The 26,697-nt window shown below is 44.3% G+C and overlaps 1 protein-coding gene across 5 annotated transcripts in view; it reads right to left on the bottom strand.

The window, feature by feature from the left end:
* EML6 (EMAP like 6) overlaps nucleotides 1-26,410 on the bottom strand; it is a 166,127-nt gene extending 139,717 nt beyond the window's left edge. For all 5 annotated transcript variants that reach the window (XR_014006489.1, XM_081188346.1, XM_081188340.1 and 2 more), the window contains exons 1-2: nucleotides 26,293-26,410; nucleotides 22,003-22,893 (exon numbers count right to left, since the gene is read on the bottom strand). Coding sequence is in view for 4 of the 5 variants with exons in the window: in XM_081188346.1 (XP_081044472.1) it covers nucleotides 22,003-22,199 (197 nt within the window). In the remaining variant the exon portion in view is untranslated. The remainder of the gene's footprint in view (nucleotides 1-22,002; nucleotides 22,894-26,292) is intronic.
* Nucleotides 26,411-26,697: the final 287 nt, after the last annotated feature.

Genomic DNA, 26,697 nt, shown 5'->3' with positions numbered 1-26,697 from the left:
GCATTTTTTCCTAACGTGGTGCGCTGTGATTGATTCCATATTGGCTGGGAAGATCTTGATTTGGGCCCTTGCTCCACTCTACTTCTGCATGTGAGAAACATGCATACCTAGAGCCAGCGTGGTGTAGTGGTTAAGTGCGGTGGACTCGTAATCTGGTGAACCGGGTTCGCTTCCCTGCTCCCCCACATGCAGCTGCTGGGTGACCTTGGGCCAGTCACACTTCTCTGAAGTCTCTCAGCCTCACTCACTTCACAGAGTGTTTGTTGTGGGGGAGGAAGGGAAAGGAGAATGTTAGCCGCTTTGAGACTCGCTAGGGTAGTGATAAAGCGGGATATCAAATCCAAACTCCTCCTCCACCGGAAGTCTGGAGTGGTGTAGCCATGAAATAATTTTATTACAGCTGTTTGGTAGACAAGACAGCATACATCAGATTCTACGTTAATGCTCTTATTTATTTGTTTGTTTGTTTGTTTTTGTTAGTTGCTTAGGGCAAGGCAATCTCCAGGAACCTTGCAATCAAGTTTTGTTTTTGTTTTAATTCAAATTCCGTCAATTGCCTGAGTGAAGAGATATGCCCAAAAATGTTAGCGTCACCATCAGGATAGCCTTCTTCAGGAAAGCATTTCCCAGGTGCTATCACCTCCTTGCAGATTTCTACACTTCCTCTGCACAAATTAATTGCAGCTTTCTCCCAAAAGAGTTACCTTGTTTGTACTGCTGGGTTTTTCTACTTGCAATTTTTCGCAATGCATGAAATGACATAAGGCTAACACTGGTTGTGCATGCTATTTGCCACCTAACGAGAGAAGACAAAAGGATCATTTAAAATGTAAAATCCCAAATCCTTTTGCATTCTAATATTGTTTAATGAAGTTCCAGTTGAAAATAACAACTGAAGAAGGTTAAATTAGGCTACAAATAATACAGATGTCCAGCCACCCAACATTTGTTGCCAGGATGAATATAATCAACAAGAACACCCAATCCTTTAATTAAAAAAAGGCTGACAATCCTATCCCCAAGTTACCTGGGAAGCAAACCCCATTGAATTCAATGGGATTTGTTTCGCCATACTACCCTGAACACGCCCGATCTACTCTGATCTCAGAAGCTAAGCAGGGTCAGGCCTGGTTAGTACTTGGATGGGAGACCACCTGGGAATACTGGGTGCTGTGGCACTGTGGTCTAAACTACTGAGCCTAGGGCTTGCCGATCAGAAGGTCAGAGTTCGAATCCCCGTGACGGGGTGAGCTCCTGTTGCTTGGTCCCAACTCCTGCCAACCTAGCAGTTCAAAAGCACGTCAAAGGGCAAGTAGATAAATAGGTACCACTCTGGCAGGAAGGTAAAGGGCGTTTCCGTGTGCTGCTCTGGTTTCACCAGAAGCAGCTTAGTCATGCTGGCCACTTGACCCGGAAAAACTGTCTGCGGACAAATGCCGGCTCCCTCGGCCAGTAAAGCGAGTTGAGCGCCTTAACCCCAGAGTAGTTCAAGACTGGACTTAACGGTCAGAGGTCCTTTACCTTTACCTTTTGGACATGGTTAGGACTCTGCTGGACAGTGTTTATCCAAATCCAGTATTAATCAAAATCCCAAACAAATAAGCATTTATCGCAGTAAAGTGGTAAAGGGGGATTGCATTATCCAAGACACTAAAAAGCATGGTAACTTGCAACAGTTTTTCCTCTGTTTTTCTTCATAATGTGGTTAAAATATTTGCATTCAAAATGGAGTAAGGAGAATGAGAGCATAAGTAACCATTTCTGTCCAGTGCTCTGAACTGTCAGTATGTATAAATGAATCATGTCAAACTAGCTGACAGAGGAAGAGAGCGTTACCTTGAGGCAGCAGGGAAACCCATGGCTTTAAAGAGAAAGCTGGAGGACACCACGAGAAAGAAATGAAATGCAATATACAAGCAACACAGCAAATTCAGAACAATCACAAATGGCAAGTACTTGTGATTTATAACCTGATTCATTTAACTGCAATCTCACTTTTAATCACAGCTGTATTTTCTAGCTTAAACGTGCCTGACAAAGTGACCATACAACGTCACAAATAATGTAAAAAATATATTTTAAAAAGTCAATATCTGCAACCAGAGCCTCTTGGATTGCTGGGATGCAACACCAAATCATGTTTTGGCATTATGAGCATGCACAAGCCTATGGTTTGTACACTCCGAGAAACTTTTAATCAAAGTTTGCAGCAAACCATAAAATACTGTTTCCTCCTAAATTGTCACGGCACCAACCTTCCTTGTCAGATTTTAGGCGCCAGGCAAAAACATGACTGTTTCCTCAGACATTTGGATTTTGATGTGGTTTGATTTGGGGGCTGTTTTTGTGTGTGTTCTAACTGTAATCAGATACATTTGCAAAACCAAGATCCATTTTGTCTGTTAGGCAACCTTAATGGTGCTTTGATTTTCCCTCAGATCTGTGTTCTTTCCATGCTTTACCATTTTCAAACGCAAAACATGCTCTGAGACGCTGAAGCATTACAGCTTGACCTCTACGACTTAGATAAGTGCTCTAAACAATGTTTACATGTAATGCTGAATGGAAGACTGCATTAGCCATTTCATCTTTGCTTCCATTAGCTCGGCAGCTCAGTTTTTACACAGGAAAACGTATTGATAATAAACTAATTTCTCTATTCATGCCAAACATTGACACCTGCCCCTATGCACTCATGTGCATTTGCCAATACATATTCATTAGCGGCCCCCAAAACAACACCTTCTGCTTCTTCATACTGTCACCCAATATGCATCAGAAATGAACAAAATATTCCTGTAACATATTAGGGATAAATAGCTACCACAATGACCTTGTCCAGCATAAGTAAGAATCCACCATTACTACTGCCTTGGAATCACAGAGTTAGAAGGGACCACAAGAGTTATCTAGTTCAAACCACTGCAATGCAGGGATGTTTGGCCCAATGTGGGAGTCGAACCCACAACCCTAAGATTAAGAGTCTGATGCTCTACCAACTGAGCTAATCCCAGTGTGGATGGATGGGCAGGCTGGTAACATTTTACCTGTAAGGCTGATCAAAGCTGCAATCCTATCCACACTTCCCTGGCAGTAAACCCCATCGAAATCATGCTCAGGATTGAACTGTTAAGAAATTTTAAAATTTGCACCAACACTGGCCACAATCAGGACAAAGTTATGATCTTGTATTTGGATTCCATTAACTTCAGTGGAGGATGACTCAGTATATGGCCGCCGAGACCATATAACACCTGCCCTGAAAGACCTGTGCTGGCTCCCAGTACGTTTCCGAGCATAATTCAAAGTGCTGCTGCTGAGCTTTAAAGCCCTAAATGGCCTCAGCCCTGTATACCTGAAGGAACATCTCCACCCACATCGTTCTGCCCGGACATTGAGGTCCAGCTCTGAGGGCCTTCTGGCAGTTCCCTCACTGTGAGAAGTGAGATTACAGGGAACCAGGTAGAGGGCCTTCTCGGTAGTGGCACCCGCCCTGTGGAACACCCTCCCATCAGATGTCAAGGAAATAAAGAACTGACTTTTAGAAGACATCTGAAGGCAGCCCTGTTTGGGGAAGATTTTAATGTTTTATCGTGTTTTTAATATTCTGTTGGAAGCCACCCAGAGTGGCTGAGGAAACCTAGCCAGATGGGCAGAGTATAATTAATTAATTAGTATATAACACTCTCATAGAGGATCACTAAGACTTAAAAGCGCTTTATGTTGACTCTATCATTTCACTATTTAGTAGTGCACTGGGTTTCTAAATATACCCAGAGCCATCGTATGGGCATCATGTGCTTGAAGGCAGCATGTGAATTTGTAATGTCCTTCGCTATGTCCAATACCGCCTGAAAGGAAAGTCTGACTTTATTAGCACTTGTACGAGATACAGTCAACAGTACTAATAATTCCTCTTTAATCCAATTAACTTTCTTACCAATGGCTATCAAAGACCTATTCAAATGACCCGTCTGCAAGGCAATGGAACTCAGTGTCCAGACTAAAACAGAGAGCTGATAATGACTGCACATAATCAGATCTTTTGGGACATAGCCAAGGAGTAATTCCACACACACGTTTAAAGCAACATGTAAAAAACAGAACTATGATTAAGAAGGTTCCTTGATAAATTTTTTGATTACCGATATTTTATTATTGGACTTCTTGTTCTGCTTCATTTCCCTTGGCCTATATATATATATATATATATATATATATATATATATATATATGCAGGTTTTGGTGTCTTCGGGTGTCTTCCCGTGTAAGAGTTGGGGTGTCTAGGCGACGTTTCGACGAGGTCTCACTCGTCATCTTCAGGCTGGTGCTTTCGGCTTCTTGTTACTGGAAGTTCCAGTAACAAGAAGCCGAAAGCACCAGCCTGAAGATGACGAGTGAGACCTCGTCGAAACGTCGCCTAGACACCCCAACTCTCACACGGGAAGACACCCGAAGACACCAAAACCTGCATTCCTGTACCCGTGAAAATCTACGAAAGCAAATATATATATATATATATATATATATATATATATATATATATATATATATATATATATATTTGCTTTCGTAGATTTTCACGGGTACAGGAATGCAGGTTTTGGTGTCTTCGGGTGTCTTCCCGTGTAAGAGTTGGGGTGTCTAGGCGACGTTTCGACGAGGTCTCACTCGTCATCTTCAGGCTGGTGCTTTCGGCTTCTTGTTACTGGAACAGAGCAGGATCTCAGAGTTTGAGTTCCTATAAATACTGTTGAGGGGGTGTGGTGTATATCCTCCAACGTTCTGGGCAGAGAGGAAGTTCCCAGGTTAGTGTGCTTTTTCTTCTTTTGTTCATTAATTACTTGAGGGATATCTTGAGTGATTTCTTGAGTGATATTCTGAGTACCACTTAGGAGGGTCATTAGGTGTGGATTAGTTGCTAAAGCTTTCGTGTCTTGACCTCTTGAGCTTGTGAAGAGTTTTTCTGAGAAGATGGCTGTACTGCATTTAGTTGTGCTCTGGCTTGGCTTCGTGTATAGGGGCGAGCTGTGGTTTTGTGCCCTGTGCCAGCCAGATCTGTGTAGGGATTGCAGGGGGGTGCAGCATCCGGAGGTGCCACTATGGTTTGGCTACTGGATGGTGTCTGTAATTTATCTGTGGAGAGGGTCTTGGTTTGGGTCTGGTGTGGTTGATTGGAGATGGCGTTCTGTGTGCCTCTGGTTCTGGTGTCGGTTTTTGTGGGGAGGGCTATTTTCCAGATGTCTGGCAGGCGGGACGTATCATCACGCTTGTTCATGTTGTGAGGGTGTTTCTCTATTTCGATGGCTTCCATGATTATTCTCTTGTGGTGATGTTCCATGTTAAAGAGCAATTTGGAATCTGCAAAATTAATTTCATGTCCTGTTTCTTTCATGTGTTGGTAAAGAGAGGAAGTTTTTTCTTCTTTTTTGACGGCATTCTTGTGTTCTGCGATACGTGCATTTATTCGTCTGTTTGTTTGTCCAATGTACGTGGCTGGGCAGACTTTGCAGGGTATTTCATAGACCCCTTGGTTTTCTAACTGGATTTTATAGGAACTCAAACACTGAGATCCTGCTCTGTTCTAGTAACAAGAAGCCGAAAGCACCAGCCTGAAGATGACGAGTGAGACCTCGTCGAAACGTCGCCTAGACACCCCAACTCTTACACGGGAAGACACCCGAAGACACCAAAACCTGCATATATATATATATATATATATATATATATATATATATATATATATATATATGCAGGTTTTGGTGTCTTCGGGTGTCTTCCCGTGTAAGAGTTGGGGTGTCTAGGCGACGTTTCGACGAGGTCTCACTCGTCATCTTCAGGCTGGTGCTTTCGGCTTCTTGTTACTAGAACAGAGCAGGATCTCAGTGTTTGAGTTCCTATAAATACTGTTGAGGGGGTGTGGTGTATAGCCTCCAACGTTCTGGGCAGAGAGGGAGTTCCCAGGTTAGTGTGCCTTTTCTTCTTTTGTTCCTTAATTACTTGAGGGATATCTTGAGTGATTTCTTGAGTGATATTCTGAGTACCACTTAGGAGGGTCATTAGGTGTGGATTAGTTGCTAAAGCTTTCGTGTCTTGACCTCTTGAGCTTGTGAAAAGTTTTTTCTGAGAAGATGGCTGTACTGCACTTAGTTGTGCTCTGGCTTGGCTTCGTGTATAGGGGCGAGCTGTGGTTTTGTGCCCTGTGCCAGCCAGATCTGTGTAGGGATTGCAGGGGGGTGCAGCATCCGGAGGTGCCACTATGGTTTGGCTACTGGATGGTGTCTGTACTTTATCTGTGGAGAGGGTCTGGGTTTGGGTCTGGTGTGGTTGATTGGAGATGGCGTTCTGTGTGTCTCTGGTTCTGGTGTCGGTTTTTTGTGGGGAGGGCTAATTTCCAGATGTCTGGCAGGCGGGACGTGTCGTCACGCTTGTTCATGTTGTGAGGGTGTTTCTCTATCTCGATGGCTTCCATGATTATTCTCTTGTGGTGGTGTTCCATGTTAAAGAGCAATTTGGAATCTGAAAAATTAATTTCGTGTCCTGTTTCTTTCATGTGTTGGTAAAGAGAGGAAGTTTTTTCTTCTTTTTTGACGGCATTCTTGTGTTCTGCGATACGTGCATTTATTCGTCTGTTTGTTTGTCCAATGTACGTGGCTGGGCAGACTTTGCAGGGTATTTCATAGACCCCTTGGTTTTCTAACTGGATTTTATCTTTTGGGTTTCTGCAAAGTCTGCCCAGCCACGTACATTGGACAAACAAACAGACGAATAAATGCACGTATCGCAGAACACAAGAATGCCGTCAAAAAAGAAGAAAAAAACTTCCTCTCTTTACCAACACATGAAAGAAACAGGACACGAAATTAATTTTGCAGATTCCAAATTGCTCTTTAACATGGAACATCACCACAAGAGAATAATCATGGAAGCCATCGAGATAGAGAAACACCCTCACAACATGAACAAGCGTGACGACACGTCCCGCCTGCCAGACATCTGGAAATTAGCCCTCCCCACAAAAAACCGACACCAGAACCAGAGACACACAGAACGCCATCTCCAATCAACCACACCAGACCCAAACCCAGACCCTCTCCACAGATAAAGTACAGACACCATCCAGTAGCCAAACCATAGTGGCACCTCCGGATGCTGCACCCCCCTGCAATCCCTACACAGATCTGGCTGGCACAGGGCACAAAACCACAGCTCGCCCCTATACACGAAGCCAAGCCAGAGCACAACTAAGTGCAGTACAGCCATCTTCTCAGAAAAAACTTTTCACAAGCTCAAGAGGTCAAGACACGAAAGCTTTAGCAACTAATCCACACCTAATGACCCTCCTAAGTGGTACTCAGAATATCACTCAAGAAATCACTCAAGATATCCCTCAAGTAATTAAGGAACAAAAGAAGAAAAGGCACACTAACCTGGGAACTCCCTCTCTGCCCAGAACGTTGGAGGCTATACACCACACCCCCTCAACAGTATTTATAGGAACTCAAACACTGAGATCCTGCTCTGTTCTAGTAACAAGAAGCCGAAAGCACCAGCCTGAAGATGACGAGTGAGACCTCGTCGAAACGTCGCCTAGACACCCCAACTCTTACACGGGAAGACACCCGAAGACACCAAAACCTGCATTCCTGTACCCGTGAAAATCTACGAAAGCATATATATATATATATATATATGCTTCTACTTTAATATAATTTAACAATCTCTTACTAATGGCAGAAACTAAATGTTTGCAAAGCATCGATACTCTGCATTTCCTCCAGTTTGTTAGGTTGTCCAACCATATGTTCTGCTTTTTTGTAAGGACAATTACAGTCCTGTTAACATTGTCTCAGCCTGCTTCCACAATCCAATGAAAATCAAGTCAATAAACAAACAAACAAATGACCACCTCTGCCCCCTGAATATCAGTTACGGAGAAACTACAGCAGCCAGGAGTGAGTTATTCAGATGCGGTTTTAGGGTGGCGTGATCTGTTTGGCCTCAGTGCGTGATAAGGTAAAGGTAAAGGGACCCCTGACCATTAGGTCCAGTTGTGTCCGACTCTGGGGTTGCGGTGCTCATCTCGCTTTATTGGCCGAGGGAGCCAGCATACAGCTTCCGGGTCATGTGGCCAGCATGACTAAGCCGCTTCTGGCGAACCAGAGCAGTGCACAGAAATGCCATTTACCTTCCCACCGGAGCGGTACCTATTTATCTACTTGCACTTTGACATGCTTCCAAGCTGCTAGGTTGGCAGGAGCAGGGACCGAGCAACGGGAGCTCACCCCGTCGTGGGGATTCGAACCGCCAACCTTCTGATCGGCAAGTCCTAGGCTCTGTGGTTTAACCCACAGCGCCACCCGCGTCCTTCCACAGCATAACACTGCTTTAAATAGTGAGTGAAAAGTTGGGGGGGGGCGCACCAAATTTTAGCATCGCATAGGGTGCCACTGAAATTAGAGAGCCCAATGTCCGCCACTGAATTATCGACCTCGTGTTCTGTTTCTATCCTTCCCAGGGGCATCTGGTTCTCATTAAGGTCTTGAGTCTGATCTAGCAAGATTCTTCTCACGTTCTTATGCTACATTATTTTTTTGCCGGGCTCCAAGTGTATCTAGCTAAAATGCTGCTCCAACGATGGAGGAAGTCAAAAAGAGAGAGAGAGTGCTGTGTGCCTTGTCCTTTTTGTTACCTGGACAGGTAAGGTCACGCCCACCTCTAGTCACATGCAAAGGAAGGATGTCCCAGCCAGGAGGAAACAGGAAGTTTTCGACTGCCTGGACCAAATATTCACCTGCATGTACACTCTAGGAAAACAAGGAATGTTGTACTTGACTGCTACTTACGTATCACATCCCACATATATCAAGGGTGGGCAACCTCAGGCCCAAATGTGGCCCTCAAAGCATCTCTGTCTGACCCTAGAAACTCTCCACAGGCCACACCCACTCTTTCCAAGCCACACACCTCTCCCCTGGCCTCGCTTCTCGTTTTGCTTGGCTGGAACAGATGGCTGGAAGATGTCTGAGTATCTGCTGAAACTAGCCTACTGTACAAAGGTAAAATTTTGCATTGACTGCTCCACCTACTTTTGCCTATGGCCCCATGCATCATTGACATGTGGCCCTCAGATTATTATGTGGCCCTTGGCTGAGGTTCCCCACTCCTGTTCAGCACAGACTGCACAGTGGGTACTGGCCCTGCAAGTACTTTATATTTAGTGTTTTTATTTTGTGTTTTTATGCTGTGAACCTCCCAGAGACATTTGGATGAAGGGCGGTATACAGATTTAATAAAGAAAATTTTAAATTCTATGTGCCAGTTTTTTCTAAACAATAATAAATGATTAATCTAGGTCATTGCTTGGGCAGAACACAGGCCATCCTAGGTAGAACACAGTATGCAAAGGTAACAGTAACCTTGATCTCTGCATTCTTTGATACTATTAGTATATAGCTGGAAAACAGGGAAAGTGAATGGGGAATAGTCTCTGACTATTTAGGCACAAAATAGATAAAATACTTGTATACAAGCTACAAACAAGACAAAACACCCCCACTGATTTTTGAGCCAAGCATTTTCCACAGTTGTAATTTAGAGACCATTTTTCCATAACAGTGCAGAGATAATTCTCTCTGATGCGCTTATCTGCAGGAAAAGAGATTCTTTAGCTGACTGAATTACCGGGCTCAGGTGAGACACTCACTTCAGAAAAAAAAAGCACAGCAAGAAAAACACTTGGGGCAAACGATAGAAAAGAGATATCATTACTAGCATAAGTAACAGGCCGATTTGACAAGCTGGAGGCCTGCAATTTAAAGACAATACATGGACCAACACCCTTGACAGCTGTAGAGAAAGTGCTCCTTTTCCTTGATTTTCTTTTGGGTGCCAATAAACACCAAAAGAAGAAGACTGTGCTAGCATGAGTTTTCAGTACCAGGTTCCCTGCAAAGAAAAGCCCTGCATATCCCAAACAGTATTTTATTTTTATATACAGATTTGCACCCCTCATTCTATTACCAGTGCACTAATCAGAATTGCCTCACAGTAGTCATGAGCACTGTGGGTTAAACCACAGAACCTAGGACTTGCTGATCAGAAGGTCAGCAGTTCGAATCCCCACGATGGAGTGAGCTCCCGTTGCTCGGTCCCTGCTCCTGCCAACCTAGCAGTTTTAAAGCACGTCAAAGTGCAAGTAGATAAATAGGTACTGCTCCAGCGGGAAGGTAAACGGCGTTTCTGTGTGCTGCTCTGGTTTGCCAGAAGCGGCTTAGTCATGCTGGCCACATGACCCGGAAGCTGTATGCTGGCTCCCTCGGCCAATAAAGCGAGATGAGCGCCGCAACCCCAGAGTCGTCCGCGACTGGACCTAACGGTCAGAGGTCCCATTACCTTTACCTAGTCATGAGCAAAGCAGATTCTGGTACATTTTCTAGGTTGCACATTCCAGTTCTGCAGACCATGCTGGATGCACCAGATGGGTGATGTCATCACACCACCTGAAGCAAGACTAGAACTAGAACATGCCCAGTTCTGCTGCCATGGCTGCATATCATCAGGGGAGCTGAGTGATGGGTGTCAAATTTGGAGAAGCTTGTGCACCACTGCTGGACTTCTCACTGAAGAGAAACCCTGGTAAGAACTTTTGGAACCTGAGAAGTCCCTAGGACAGTGCCCTACCTAAGCTTTGCAAGGGACAGCAGTTTTCCATTTGTTTAAAAAACAAGTACAGTCATTCAGAATCCTGTCTGCATTCTAGTGTGATCTTCTCTGGTTTGCATCGTTCTGATGCATTACGTGAACTTAAAGGCAGCTGTCCTTCAAAATTTACACTTTTGAGTTTTGCAATGCACTCCTACCAAATAATGCAGCTAGGCACTTTAGTTGAGACTCCTGCATTGCTGGCGGTTGGACTAGATGACCCTCTGGGACCCCAGATTTAAATTCTTCCCTGGTCTCCTTGCTGGCCCTAGTAGGACCAACTTGACCAGTTAGCCCTGGTGATCATTTGATGTCTACTGGCTGGTTTTTGTCCCCCCCCCAAAAAAAAATGACCCCTGAATTTTTGAATTTCATTGATATTGATGCTGCATTTTTATGTTGTATTTTATGCTGTTTTTAAGTCGCATTTTAATCAACATTTTATATTTGCTGTTAGCCGCCCTGAGCCCGGTTTTTAAACCAGGAAGGTTGGGGTATAAATTATTATTATTATTATTATTTTCCAAATCTGCAATTCTATGATTCTATGAAATGTGTATCTCAGGGGAAAGTAGGCATAAAAATGAAAACACTAGTGAAAATAGCCTAAACATGAATTGTAGGAGGGGAAACAGCTTACAAAACTGTGTATGTTAGGCAAAATTGCATCAAAATGTTTATTATGTTAAATACACCCCCACCTGTCATTTCATAGACCTGGGTATCTGCTCTCCCTCCCCGCCCCCCGCCCACCCAAAAAAGGCCTGTTTAATTCATGGGTCATTCCAGGTTATTTAATAAAAATAGACTTCCCAAGCCCCCGAGCAAAATATTCTCCATGAAATAATTAGAATAAGGGCTTAAAACACAAAGGGATATGGTCACCACTATTAATGGGTAGCTGACTCCAGCTCACGATGACATAGATGGTCTTTTTGTAATTTGTACGACATACCCTTTGTAAAATATGTAAGGTCACCACCACCGTGAGGACTACAGTAATCTTGACTACGAGCCAGAAGCTGATACACTAATTGCAACGGGAGGTATCAGAGCCTTGAGACAATTCAGAACTTGCCTCTTTCCTCTCTGGTGTAACAATGTCATTGTAAGCACATAAAAGAACGTCCTTTGGCAAGGAATCAGTAGATGTCCTGAGCTGTGTGCTGAAACCTGCAGTGACTTACCCTTCTGTGACTTTTAACAGAGCCTCATCTTGTAACCTAGCCTGTAATTAGCAAACAAGCGACAGACAGATATTTGCGAAATCCTATGCAGCCTTATTCAGCAGGTGTTGCTTCTGAATCACCATCCCTCTTAGGATTGCAATGCTAGTGGATTTCCAAAGAATGAAAGGTTCAGCAGCAAAACTGTGCTATATAAAGGGGGGAGAGACTGAGGTGGGTACAAAAGTAATTTATCTGATCGTGTAGGCACTGTACGGCTGATAAGCATGATCAACAAAGCCTATTTTCCATAGCAATGCATATTCCTATAGAAAAGACAGTGCTCTCTTGTTGTTGTTGTTTAGTGGTTTAGTTCGTGACCCCATGGACTAGAGCACGCCAGGCCCTCCTGTCTTCCACTGCCTCCCACAGTTTGGTCAAACTCATGCTGGTAGCTTTGAGAACACTGTCCAGCCATCTCATCCTCTGTCGTCCCCTTCTCCTTGTGCCCTCCACCTTTCCCAACATCAGGGTCTTTTCCAGGGAGTTTTCTCTTCTCATGAGGTGGCCAAAGTATTGGAGCCTCAGCTTCAGGATCTGTCCTTCCAGTGAGCACTCAGGGCTGACTTCCTTCAGAATGGAGAGGTTTGATCTTCTTGCAGTCCATGGGACTCTCAAGAGTCTCCTCCAGCACCATAATTCAAAAGCATCAATTCTTTGGCGATCAGCCTTCTTTATGGTCCAGCTCTCACTTCCATACATCACTACTGGGAAAACCATAGCTTTAACTATACGGACCTTTGTTGGCAAGGTGATGTATCTGCTCATCACCTGTGCTCTCTACTGACAGCAAATTCATTCTCTGGGTACTGATCCTTAGGTAGCCAAATGGCACTATACAGGGATTTATTTTTCAGCTGGAGCTCACCGGAGCTCAGCTCTTGCACCTCTCAAGTCGGTACCACTGCCATTCTAAAAGAACAAGGGAAAAGTTCATGATGAGCTCCAGCACATCATCTTCTAGAAAAATAGCACTGGAACAATATATACACTCACACACAAGTGAAGTTTTAGCAAGCTTGCAGCAACCCCAAAGTTTGAAGAAGTGCAAAAAAAAAAAAAACCCTTTTGGGGAAACCCCCCCAAACACCCTCTTAAGATACTAGCATGGGCCTCTAAACTTTTAAGAATCTGGAGGAGAGGACAGAGGGTGAAGAAACAGCTTTTCCCATCCTTTGGACCCCCTGGGAAACTCAACAAACCTGCTGTACCCAGATATAGATAGTGCAACTGAATAGAACACAGCTTTTTGCACACCTCTTAAATATATATTTTAATGTATTAAGCAGCAAAGAAAGTAAGTAATCAAAATTAAACGGTTCATACACACCTGCCCAAGCTCTAAGATTAGCATCTAAGACCCTCCCTTTCTGGTGAGAGCTGTCAGATTAAAGAATACCAGGAACAGGGCCCTTTTCGGCAGTAACCTCATATACCAGGACTATCCTCCCCAAGGAAATATAAATCATAGAATTGGAAGGGACCCTGAGGATCATCTAGTCCAACCCCCTGCAATGCAGGGAAATGGAGATTGAACTTGCAGCCATTCGTGTTATCAGCACCATGTTCTCATCCAGTTGAGCTACTCAGGCTGACCTCTTCTTCTCAGTCTCTAAAGGTAAAGGTAAAGGGACCTCTGACCATTAGGTCCAGTCATGGCCAACTCTGGGGTTGTGGCGCTCATCTCACTTAATTGGCCAAGGAAGCTGGCGTACAGCTTCCGGGTCATGTGGCCAGCATGACTAAGCCGCTTCTGGCGAACCAGAGCAGCGCACGGAAATGCCATTTACCTTCCTGCTGAAGCGGTACCTATTTATCTACTTGCACTTTGACGTGCTTTCGAACTGCTAGGTTGGCAGGAGCAGGGACCAAGCAACGGGAGCTCACCCCGTCGCGGGGATTTGAACCGCCGACCTTCTGATTGGCAAGTCCTGGGCTCTGTGGTTTAACCCACAGCACCACCCGCATCCCAATTCTCAGTCTCTAGAAGAGCCTTAATTACTTATCCCACTCTGCATTTCGGAAATGTTACTGTGCTGTGTTTCAGTAAAGACTCCATCTGCTATGTCTGCTTTTTAACGTTATATTTTACTGGAATTGGGAGTGTTGTCTACTTTTACATGGCGTTTGTACCTATAGCTATTGTAAACTGCCTTGGGAGGCTTGGTACTGTGCAACAGCATCACAACCCCTCTATTTAATACACAAACAAGCTATCAGTTAAGAGTGGCTGGGACACGGAGCAGAGCCCTTATTCAAACAACAGATGCATGCATGTCTCAATATCCTTTTTATCTGCCCACCTCTCTTCATTCCACTGTATGGAAGTTGCCTTACGGGATTCATTGCTGACTTATTTATAACTTTCTATCCTGCCTTTAAACAAGGTTTTCAAGGACAGTAGCAAAAAGATATATTTAACACTTAACAATAAAATAAGGAAGTGCCCTTGCAGTAGCAAATCCACTACAGTGTGGTGTAGTGGTTAAGAGCGGTGGACTCGTAATCTGGTGAACCGGGTTCGCGTCTCCGCTCCTCCACCTGCAGCTGCTGGGTGACCTTGGGCTAGTCACACTTCTCTGAAGTCTCTCAGCCCCACTCACCTCACAGAGTGTTTGTTGTGGGGAAGGAAGGGAAAGGAGATTGTGAGCAGTTTTGAGACTCCTTAGGGTAGGGATAAAGCGGGATATAAAATCCAAACTCTTCTTCTCCTCCTCCTCCTTCTCTCTCTCTCTCTCTCTGGTGGGCTGCATTGCCAGCACAACTGCTGTTTGGTAGATCCTGAGAATATTTCCAGGGACAGTGGGTCTGCTATTTTTCCTGACATTTCTGGATTTTCTGCTTGTTTCCCTCACCCCAGCTGAGCGAGTACTCTCTGCTAGCGTAACAGCAGTGTGTTTCCATCCACCTGCATAAATACGGGCACAGGGTTGTTCTGTCCGTTGCCAAAGCTGAGCTGCAGCAAACGATTGTAACTGGAGGACAGTTGGTACCGTATTTTTCCGTGTATAAGACTAGGTTTCACCCCCTAAAAAATAATGTCAAAAATAGGGGGCGTCTTATACATGGTGGCGTCTGATAGAAGGAAAAATACGGTATGTAATAAGAATGCCACTAATAAGGACACGGAAGGGAAGAAGAATAGATTTGCTATTTAATTTCGTGTATCTTTGGTTGTCAGTGTCTCGCTGCAAAGAGGGCACTTAATTGTCCACCATGGACTTGATTTCCTGGCTCTGTTTGAAGCTTTTTCTGTGAAATAACATCTATGAACCCATCAAAGGATGACATTGCTTCAAGCATGGAGTCTCTTTCCCTCAATTGTGTCAAGAGAGCAAAACACAGATATCCTCCAATATGGTTTCTGCCTGCTGAGATAAGCAGTGCAACAACTGAAATGAAGATCCACTCTACTCATAACAACCCTAAACCCCAGCGTTCTTTGTGCATTAATGTGTATGCATACACACACACACACACATGTGGAACGTATAAACTAACATCGGGACTGGCAGACTGACCCTATTCTGCGTTATTATTAAAGTTTCGCCCTGTTTTACATGGCTGCTCAGAAGAGATTAGCAAGCTTGCTGTGTAGTTTTAATATCCCTAAGACAAAGAATTCCACAATAAAACAAGAGGTAAGACCTTAATCCCACTGCATTATCTTACAGTCAACCAAATTTGCATCAAATAAAATACAGGTCTGAACTTGCAGTTGATCTCATCTAGAGTAACTATCAAATTTTACTATGTTAAATAGGCAAGCAAATAAAACTTGAAAAACAAAACAGGGTTTATGGAATGGAATAGAAAATATGATTTATGAAATTATGGAATATTTTGTTTAGGAAGTTATTGTAACGTATCTTAAAAGTCAGGTCAGTTATGCAGCTACTTTTTTAAAAAAATAAAAACATTAGTAACTTGCAGGAGCAAATAATACAAAGGCTACTTCCAGGTGTTTGTCTAATTAATGTGTCTTGCTCCATTTCTGCTCTTATCCGTAGCTCTTTAGCGTTTTTGTTTGAGCAGAACTGCGATCACACCAACAGAGTCTGCATTCCTCCTTGTGTTACTTGATTTAGCCTTAGTATCCATATGAACAGAAGCACAGATAGAGCAAGCAGAGGTTAGAAGCTCAATGGAATAATGGCTGTGTGCATGTACTGTATTGAGATGGAAAAAAGGGGGAGAAGATGGAGAGCAACACCAGAACACAGGCATATCAAGGGAGAAGAGGGTCTTAAAATGTGTGAGGAAGCAGTTTATTGAAATGACCTGCTGTGACCCAACGCTGTTTGAAGTAAACTTAAGAGGGACTGCTTGTCAAAAGGACTGAATAAGCAGAGCTCTCACTGACTTGGGCTTCAGCCTCGCTAGCAAGACCAGTGGTCAAGGATGATGGGAATTGTAGTCCAAAAACAGCTGGAGGCCCAAGGTTGGGGAACACTGATCTAGTGGATCACAACAAACATAGAGGTAGAAGTGAGCAGCCTTCATTCTGCAGACCAGTCTTGTGCATGCAGAGGTGTTCCAATGCTATCAATGAAATGAACTCTGTCCATTGGCTAGGAGATAACATGGAAACTTAACATTCAGAGACAGCAGAGATATGAGATGCCGGTGACAAACAGCAACCGGCAACTATTCTCACGCCCTGCTTAAGGCTCCCTAAGTAGATATGGAATATCCAGGAACATACAGGGCGCTTCCAAATGAGCTGCTTATTCAACATTCGTCCTGACTGGTTTGCAGGTGGATTTGACAACGTTGGCTATTTAATGAACATCCATTCTGAGGTGTCTGTGCAGAGTTTAGAAGACACTGCATTAAAGAAGCACTGTTCCAGTGCTTTCCCCCGTTGCTTCCCCCTATAAGAGAGCCAGTGTGGTGTAGTGGTTAAGAGCGGTAGACTTGTAATCTGGTGAACTGGGTTTGCTTCCCTGCTCCTCTGCATGCAGCTGCTGGGTGACCTTGGACTAGCCACACTTCTCTGAAGTCTCTCAGCCCTACTCACTTCACAGAGTGTTGTGGGAGAGGAAGGGAAAGGAGAATGTTAGCTACTTTGAGACTCCTTCGGGTAGTGATAAAGCAGGATATCAAATCCAAACTCTTCTTCTTCTATAAAAGTTGAATCTTTTGCATGAACTCCCAGCACCCATGTCCGTCTCTCAGTACAGGACAGTTGAGCCAACTTCATTGTTTAAAGAGGTAGAGGTTTGGCACAGGCATGGCACCACCAGCATGCCTGCTGGGGTATACCTGTTAGGGGTCAATCCGGGGGGAAGGGGGCCTATGACACACATCAAGTAGGGACACCCTGTGGGGTCGCTGCCTTGAGGAGTGCTATGGCCTTAGCCCCTGCTTGGGCATTTGGACAGAAGCGACTCCTTCCAGATCCTTTTAATGGGATACCCCTGAAGCCTGGAGGGGCAGGCAGAGGCTACAGCATCCCCTCCACCAAAGACTTCAGGCATGCCCAATGCCTAAACTGTCACTTAAGCCAAAAATGAGGAGGTGGAAAGCTGAGCGGGTTTAAATATCCAAGCGGTGGACCAGAGTGAAGCCTAGAGCCTCTGTCCGACCCACCTCTGGGGCGGAGCCAGCTGTGCAACCGGCTTGTGATTGGACGAATATGAGTCAGGCTATGATCCACTTCCCAGGCTGGTGTGAGGCACATTTGGCCGTCACATTGGCCCGGGAAAACCCCAAAAACTGGTCTCCCACTAGCTCATGGTGGGGTGCTCAAGACACCGTCATGCAAAAACACCTGACCATTAAATGAAAGCTTACTGGGTGAAATGGATTTGTTGTGCAAGACGTCCCAATAAACTATAATTGTGTCACCAGAATTTACGGGTATGTGACTGAATCCTACTCAAAAACCAGCAATAGTCTGGAAGTTCCCACAGAAAGATGTACTTTCAAAAAGGGGGGATGTGGGGAATTAAAATTTGCACATAAATGTTACAATAAGCTTGAAACCATTACAATATGTTACAATAAGAGAAACCATTACTACGGTGACCCCACATTTAAAGTATTATGGCAAATTTACTTATAAAAAAAGGAATGCAAAGAACGCAGAGATTTATCAGAAAGGCTTCAACTTACTAAAAAGTAAATGTCAATACCATGTTGAGAAACAGTAGTAAGTCAGGCTAATGCCATGTTATCTGGAAGTTCCACTGAATGTTGCTGGGCTTACTCTAAGTTCATTGCTCCATGGCCTTAGTTACCTTCTGCAGCAATCCAGCTGTCTTTTCCAACATGAAAAAGCTAATAGAAAACAGTTCCTTGAAACAAACGACTGAAGCCCAAGAGCTCTGCTTATTCAGTCCTTTTGACAAGCAGTGTCTCTTACACTTACCTGAAACAACACTGTAGTAACAGGACCTGACTCACAGTCAGAATTTTCTTTAGTTCCAGGTATATTTTCATATATAACATTAGAGACACATGTGAGCCTCTCTCATGCTTTCTGTGTCGCTTATAAGTGCATAATAATACTTGGAAGACAAATAACTGTGTTCTGCAGCCAACAGCAGTTTTAATTATCAATTAGGAACCAAAAGGCTATTTATGCCTCAGTTTCTTATTTATGCATTCTGTACAGATGCTACTGTTGTTAGAAAGGTTGGAACAACTATGAACTATTCCATGAAGAATTTTTTAGAAAGTTGTACGGCAAATAATAGTTTGAAGGTGACCTGGAAACTATAACTAATCCAGAATGTGGCAGCTAGACTGGTGACTGGGAGCGGCCGCCGAGATCACATAACACCAGTCTTGAAAGACCTACACTGGCTCCCAGTAGGTTTCCAAGCACAATTCAAAGTGTTGGTGCTGTCCTTGAAAGTCCTAAACGGCCTCGGTCCAGTATACCTGAAGGAGCGTTTCCACCTCCATCGTTCAGCCTGGACACTAAGGTCCAGCTCCGAGGGCCTTCTGGCGGTTCCCTCATTGCGAGAAGCCAAGTTACAGAGAACCAGTCAAAGGGCCTTCTCGGTAGTGGTACCCACCCTGTGGAACGCCCTCCCACCAGATGTCAAAGAGAGCAACAACTACCAGACTTTTAGAAGACATCTGAAGGCAGCCCTGTTTAGGGAAGCTTTTAATGTTTAACCGACTATTGTATTTTAATATTCTGTTGGAATCCGCCCAGAGTGGTTTATTCTAGATTGTACTTACAATGCCCAACTGGAAACCGGATAGCCAGATATCACTCACTAACTACCTAATATATATATTATTATGGGTGCCAATGCAGGCAGTAGCAGATTTATGGTTCCATCAAACAGGGTGCCAAGATGAGGGCACAAGCTAATAATAATAATAATAGTAATAGTAATAAAAACAAAAACAACTGTACCAAAAAGAATTATTGTGTGTGGAGGGGAGAAATATTGGGGGGAGGAACCCAAACTTTGTCCTCGCCCAGGGTGTCATATTACCAAAGTCCGCCACTGATGGAGGTCTCCACCCCCACCCCGATGCAACAGAACCTTTAGGGATGCAATTTTTTAAAAAAAGACTGCAGCAGGTGAGGGATGCTTAAACTCTCTACCTGTCCATTCCCTGTGTTTCTGCTGCTGCTCAGTACCCCTGCAGGTGCTATTCACACTTTTTAAAAGTGTACAATTAATTGCGACACCAACTTTGGCCCACAGTCTAATGCCCATCCTAGGTTCGCCATTCTGTATCACCCCGCTGACCATGCTAAAAAGTAAAATCCCACCTGCCTGCATATCACTGGGATGTTCTAAGATAAGCTTGCTGTCGCTCTTCCTTTTTGCTGTCTTTTATTGTTGTTGTTATAATTAGTTTCCAGTGCTTTGCAATTGTTCTTCTACCTCACCAAGTATTTGGACAGACAGCTGAGTTGTAATTTTTTTAGAGCGGAATAAATGCGGATTCATCAAGAACTTCCTAAACTTGCCATTCATACCTCCACTGCCAAAGAAAGTATGTTTCTGAATTCAAGTTGCTGGAAACCACAGGAAGGGAGAGTGATTTTGTGCTCACATCTTGTTTGTGGGCTTCCTGGACAGCTCAGTTGGTCACAGTGGGTGCTGATAATGCCAAGGTTGCGGGTTCGATCCCCGCATGGTACAGCTGCATATTCCTGCCTTGCAAGGGGGCTGGACTAGATGATCCTCAGGAATTCCTTTCAACTTTACAATTCTACGATTCCCACAGGCATCTGGTTAGACACTGTGAGATCAGGGTGCTGGACTAGATGAGCCACTGGCCTGATCCAGCAAGCTATTCTTATGTTCCTATTATGGGAAAAATCCAGAGTGAGCTGAGGCTCATGTACACCCCACTCCCCTCTCCCCCTCCTGTGTTCAAAAGCTTCCACTTTCCTTTTAAACTAACCACAATCAAGCATTATGTTTGAACCCAGATAAACTGTGGTTAGCTGGTTCTGATGCAACAGCAAACCATGGCTAATTGAAATCAGAACCAAAACCTTCTGATTTTCTCAGTTTCACCAGAGCGGAGAAAATTATTATATACCATTATTTGTTGTTGTGTCCAAACCAGGCCAGTCTGTGAGCTTGACCCTCACTCTCACATACCAGACCTTAACTAAAAACAAGTCTTATGGATTTCATTGAGGCTTACTTCGAAGTAAATATACTTAAGAGTGGGTTACGTGGAATGAACATTGAGCTGTACGGATCTGAGGGATTTATTTTCACAACAGCTATGATCTTCCAAGGGAGAAAGTGGGAAATCCCACTTTTTTTCTGGAAAAATCTAGAATTTGGAGCTTGGTGAAAAATCTAAAGCAGGTAAAATGATATTGCATAAACTATGCATATTATTGTCATGCTACAAAAAACATTCTGCAAATTAACACGCTTACATGGAAGAGCTGCAGATATGTCAGTCTAATGCAAATAATTAGAGGCACGATGATAAACCAGAAACAAAATGAAAATAGGAGCCACATTTGGTAGATGGGAACTTGCATACATGATAAGTTAAAGGAGGCAGCCCCACTGGTGAACATCAAGGAGAATCCAGAACTGTAAGTCAGATTCCAAACTAGTCAGATTCTACTAACAGGAAAACATGCTGTCTTTTAAATAGAAAGTTTCTGAATGCACATGAAAATTTGAATGAAATTAGGACGACCCAGATATAAAATCCAACTCTTAATACACTTGGGAAGCACCGAGAGAATAGTAGAATGGGAAAGGGAAAATCCCAGCTGTTTCCCTGTATTACTTGTACAACTGTGTTTTGAAATAAATGACAATATAGCAGCAGCACAGATATGCCTGTTTCATGATATAAACTTGAAAGCTCCCTCGTATACACAGACAACTCTCTAAAGCAAACAAGTAGATTATCCTTCTGACATTCTGTGGCCGCACTGAGGCTTCAATCCAATGTCAATTTTCCTGGGAATAAGCACCACTGAACTGAATGGCGATTACTTCCAAGTAGACACCTACAGGAGGCACTGTGAGTCTCCAGCCCCCTCAAAAAAACAACTGACACCACAATCCTAAACAAGCTGGAGCAAGTCTTAGGTGGAAGCAAGTGTTACTTCCAATAAATGTATTGAGGAAGAGGACTTAAGCTCTACCCAAGTGCTGAAATATTGGGTTCAGGAACAAAACCGACTGGAGGGAGAAAAGATGTATTACAGATTTATGTATCAGTGCCCAGATGTTACTGAGGGAATAGCATCATCTATACCTGTTATCACTGTACAGGCATTAGTTTGCAAAAACCAAAATAATAATATTAATTGGACCAATGAGAAATAAAGTCTAGTTTTCCAGGAACATTGAATGACCTTCCCTATTCGGGGTGCAATTAAACTTAATCTCCACCAAGATCCTATGCCACACAAGAGGAAAAATACAGAGCAGATGAGACCCAGGTGAACACAGCAATTCGCATACACATCTTTGGATATATTTACTTTCCTAAATTGAAAGAGGCATGTTAAAAAACAACGTGAGAAGTTGTGGGCTGCTTTGCCAAACCTTCCCCCCTCCTCCCCTCCCTGCTCCCCCCCCCCTCAGCCTGCCAGCCCACCGCTCCTTACCTGATAATGTCATCGTTGTGCCCCAGGAAAAATTTCTGGCTATGCTCTCTGGTGTTATAAACCACCCCGACTCCGGCCACGAAGTAAACCACTTCCTTGCCTGCCGTGTAGTACAGGTTGTTGCGGCACTGGTGACCCCTATACCCATATACCCACTCCAGACGCAGCTGGCATCTAGGAGCTGTCCGATCCGCCATGATAAGAGACGACCCCCCCCTCCCTAGAAACACACAGGGAAAAAAGCTGGTGGTGCTGCCCTCCACCCCTGCTATTCCTTGCCAGTTCCCGGTTCCCTTCCTTTTACGAAGGCTTCCAATTCCTGCTTGGCTGCCAAGTCTGGGGGCTGCACTTTGCAATGCTGATGGTTTTCAGGGGAAAATGCATCCGGGCAAAGTCCTGCTCTGCTGCTGCTGCTGCTTCAGCCACCACCGCTGCTGCTGCTGCTTTTGCTAGTGCCGAGCTGCCACCATAATCTTCTACTGCCAAAGATGAGCAGCTGCTGCTTTCTCCCTGTTTTGCAACCCAGGCAACTTGAGAGGAGGGGGGCACCTACACAGATGCAAATCAACGCTGTATGGAACTATTGCATGCCGATTCCACCCAAAGAAGCCTGTTCCGGGTGTCACAATCGCCCAGGCGCAGGACGCCGGTGGTGCTATGCTTCTTCTGCCCGACGCATCTTCTTGCAAGGGGAAAGTCACTGCATTTTTAAAATATAGTTTTTTAACGGTGTGGAAAAAAGGTGCAGCCGGCACAGGAATCTGCCCGTTTTTTCAAATGCAAGCAATGAGCTTTAATTCACTGTGTGATGGCTCTGAACGTGCGACGAAGTGGTTTTCTCTGGATTTTCATCTTAATGCATTTGCAACTTAGTGCAAAGACAGGAAATTTCTGGGGGAGGGGGGAGGAAGGAAAGAAACCTTAATAAAAGCAAGCCATCCATACAAGTTGATCAATTTAATCACTCTACAGTATAATTTTTTTAAAAAAATGTGTCACCACCACCTGTCCACCCCACCTCCAGAACTAAAGGGAAGCATGTAGATAGTGATGAAACCATTTTTTTTGCATATAGAAAAGCAATGAAATGGTCCTCATTTATCAAATAAAGCATATTAGAATTCCCTAGGGTACATTTTGTAAATCAAAATAAGGCATTCCCCCCCTTCTCACTCTTTCTCATAACAAGAATATTTCCAGTGGGCAGGGGGGGAACATGTATGCCAGTCTTGTGGTTTCTCATGATAACAAACTCGTCTCTACTACTAAATGCGAGGGGGGTGTTTCCAGAACATGCACACATGGCACACACAACCACTGCCCAATGGAGGTGAATTAATGAGACACTAGGAAGCAGTGACAAACATTATGGAAATCAGGAGGGGAAGGGAGGAGGGGGAAGTGTTCCCACTAGCTAGTTACATAAATGATACCACACAGCCAGAGCACAACTGCTCAAAGCAGTTTCCACCCACTTTGTGCAGGGATCAGGAGGCACGGGTACCTTGAAGTCTGAGATACCATGAGGATGGAGGCAGAGAGTTGCCATCAGCTGCTAAGAATTTGCAGCTTCACTCTGCTATGTGGTTAACTTAGAAGGGGTTATCCCACCCTTTCAGAAGACATCTGAAGGCAGCCTTGTTTAGGGAAGCTTTTTATGTTTAATAGGTTATTGTATTTTAGTGTTCTGTTGGAAGCCACCCAGAGTGGCTGGTGAATTTATACCCATCTGGCTGGGTATAAATAAATTATTATTATTATTATTATTATTATTATTATTATTATTATTAGCAGAGCAGCAACAGGAACTGAATGAGTTATCTTGCCCATCTCAAGTTTTTCCTTGCTGCCGTCTCCTTTGCCTCCTGTGCCTTTGGGATTCCACTGCAAAAAGGACCGTGGTCCCTATTCAGCTCAGCTCCACTTCTTAACACTGAATGGGACCTTGAAAGTGACATCCAAACTTAGTCAGATATTCAGGTATACTCTAAATATGACCAACACTAGGTATCACCCTAACAGGTCATTATTTTCACCATGTCCTCTGAGAAGGACTTAGTTGGATATCACCCTCATTTAATGATCCAAAGACTCTAGCCTTGCAGCCAGCCACTATCAGACCCAGGGCAAGAAACTATTTCTTCCATGCAAGATCCCTCTGCTCACACATCCCTATCAAGGTGGAGCAACCGGTAATTTCATTAATTGCAAGGTTGCCATGCAGGTGGTTTGAGACCTTTCCTCCGAAAAGAACCTAGTAAACAAGGAAAGCAAGGGAATTAGAGAGAGAAAAGGTCCACAACTTTCCTGTTTTTGAGAACCATTTCTTCTACAGGTAGTTTAGAACAAGTTGATGAAACCTACGGCACAACTGAGGCCACAGAGATAAGCCCGATTAAAGGCACGGTGGCTATAGGCTAAATAAAAGCTGCATGCAGCTGAGGGGCTTGATTTTAAGCAGTAAGAGCAAAATATTACAAAGACTACTTTCCCTGTGTGAGAGAGAGCTTACAAACCACACGGAATGAAGTGGCAGCTGTGCAAAAACAAACACAATTTGTATGTGCTCAATTCCCCTGCTGCAATTATATCAGAATCTACAGAGCAGTCACCTTGACAATCAAAATGTATTCTGGACCTACCTTATCTTACTCTGTAAAAGCACCCCATGCGCCAAGGGTGACATATCAGGCAGGGCTTGCTATTTGACTGCTTCACAAATTCTACTTGCTTCCCTTCCTTCCACACTTATTTTCAGGATTTTTATTATTATTTTAAGTTTCACTGACAAAATAGAGAATTACAACTACAGAACTCTGGCCAAGTCTTCCACATGGGGTTGTATAACAAGGGCAATCTGTAAACGATGCAAGTTACTTCTCAGCAAGCATGACAAAAGGATCGAAATCATCCAAAACAGATGCAAGATCTACCTCTGATTACTCAATGGTGCACTCTAGCCATGCTCAATAGAACTATTCCTTTCTCCTCTGCATTTTCTGCTGATTTTTACTCTACGAAAGCATCAACTACGTAGCAATGCTTAGTACTTTACCGCTTCACAAGTTCTACTGGTTAAGCAACGGTATTTAAAATAGACCCAGAAGCAAAATTTCTATCCTCCCTCAGGATCTCAGGGTAGTATGTGAAGTTAACCTTTTTCTTTCTCCTCTCACCGGTAGGCTGTCATTTCCTGTAACTGAGCAAAGAGGTAAATGGCAGCTTCATGGGGTTAGTTAAGCCCCAATTTATTTCATTGGGCCCACCCTAAGCAAGACCAAGTTGGCACCTAACCCATAATCAAGCAAACAAAATATCCAGAACACCTAATCAGCCAGTGTCCTTGGAAGACCCTACTTCCCAGTATAAGAAACAGGCCTTGGGTGGGAGAAGGACTTCTATTACCTTCAGGGCGCAATTCTATAAACTGCGACCATGTCCCTTCTCCCCCCCACAAAAAAGGTTTCAATCCCGCATGCTCTTATCTGGAAAAATGCCCCACTGAACTCAGTAAGGGCTTAGTGCTCAATTGGTAGAGCATCTCAGGGTCGTGGGTTCGAGCCCCGAGTTGGGCAAAAAGATTCCTACATCGCGGGGGTTGGACTAGATGACCCTCGTGGTCCCTTCCAGCTCTACAATGCTATGATTCAAAGCAGAGGCAGTGCCTCAATTAACAAGGCTGCCTTTCCTGGAAAGGTGCTGCAAGCAATGCCTCCTTCCTGCTTCCTCTCTGCCAAACACCATGTCCTTCAACAGCGCGGCGGTAATTATTAGTATTATTAATAACGGCCATTTTTCTAGGGGGGAAGAGGGCAAAGCAAAACACTTTGGGCTAAGTCTCCTCATAACATAGATGTCAACTATTCCCTTTTCTCGTGAGGAACCGTATTCGGAATAAGGGAATTTCCCTTTTAAAAAGGGAAACGTTGACAGCTATGCCTCATAAATATATATACAGAGGGGAGCGACTGCACATTTTGCCTCCTCAAACGCTAGAAACTTCGTTTAAGGAAAGCTGAGAATCCAGGATTCTTAGAATAATGTACGAGATAAGATGTGATGAATATACCAATTGCAGGGAGGAAGGGAAGTCAAGACTCGGCAGAGTCAAAGGGAACATATGGTAATACGAAGGATTGTTAGAAAAAGAATATCTAAAGAAAATAATAAAAAATTACTTGAAAAAAAGAAGAGAATCCAGGATTCTTACCACTAAAAATAATAATTTTGGCCGGGCTACCCACACGACTCCCCCTCCCCCCGTCACAAGACAGTGATTTTGACTGTCACCTGTCAAGAGCAGAAGGGACGCCTATGAGACTGGAGCCCAGGAGAAGAGGAGGAGAGCAGAAGAGCGCACGACAAGGCGAATGGACCTTCGTCGCCCTCCTCCTCCTCCTCGGCCGCCTCAGCTCCCCCCCCCCCGCGCGCGTCACGCCGCCTCGTCCCCGCCCTGCCCTCCGCTCGTCTCCTAGGCAGCCCCGGCCAGAAACCGCCTCATCATTCGGCGGGAAAGGGAGGGAAAGCGCAGCTGCGTCACCATCGCCTCACCAGCAGCAGCAGCATCTGGCGCATCCCCTTGGAAACCCCGCGGATTCCCACGCGCCCGCCCGCCGAGCCAAGCCGCCTGTGGCCAAGAGGCTCACGGGAAGCGCAGTTCCAAGCCCCGTCGGCCGCCGCGGGGAGAGCGCGCGG

The sequence above is a fragment of the Podarcis bocagei genome (assembly GCF_964188305.1).
Source record: "Podarcis bocagei genome assembly, chromosome: 3".
NCBI classification, from domain to species: Eukaryota; Metazoa; Chordata; class Lepidosauria; order Squamata; family Lacertidae; genus Podarcis; species Podarcis bocagei.
This window is presented reverse-complemented; position numbering and strand designations above follow the sequence as displayed.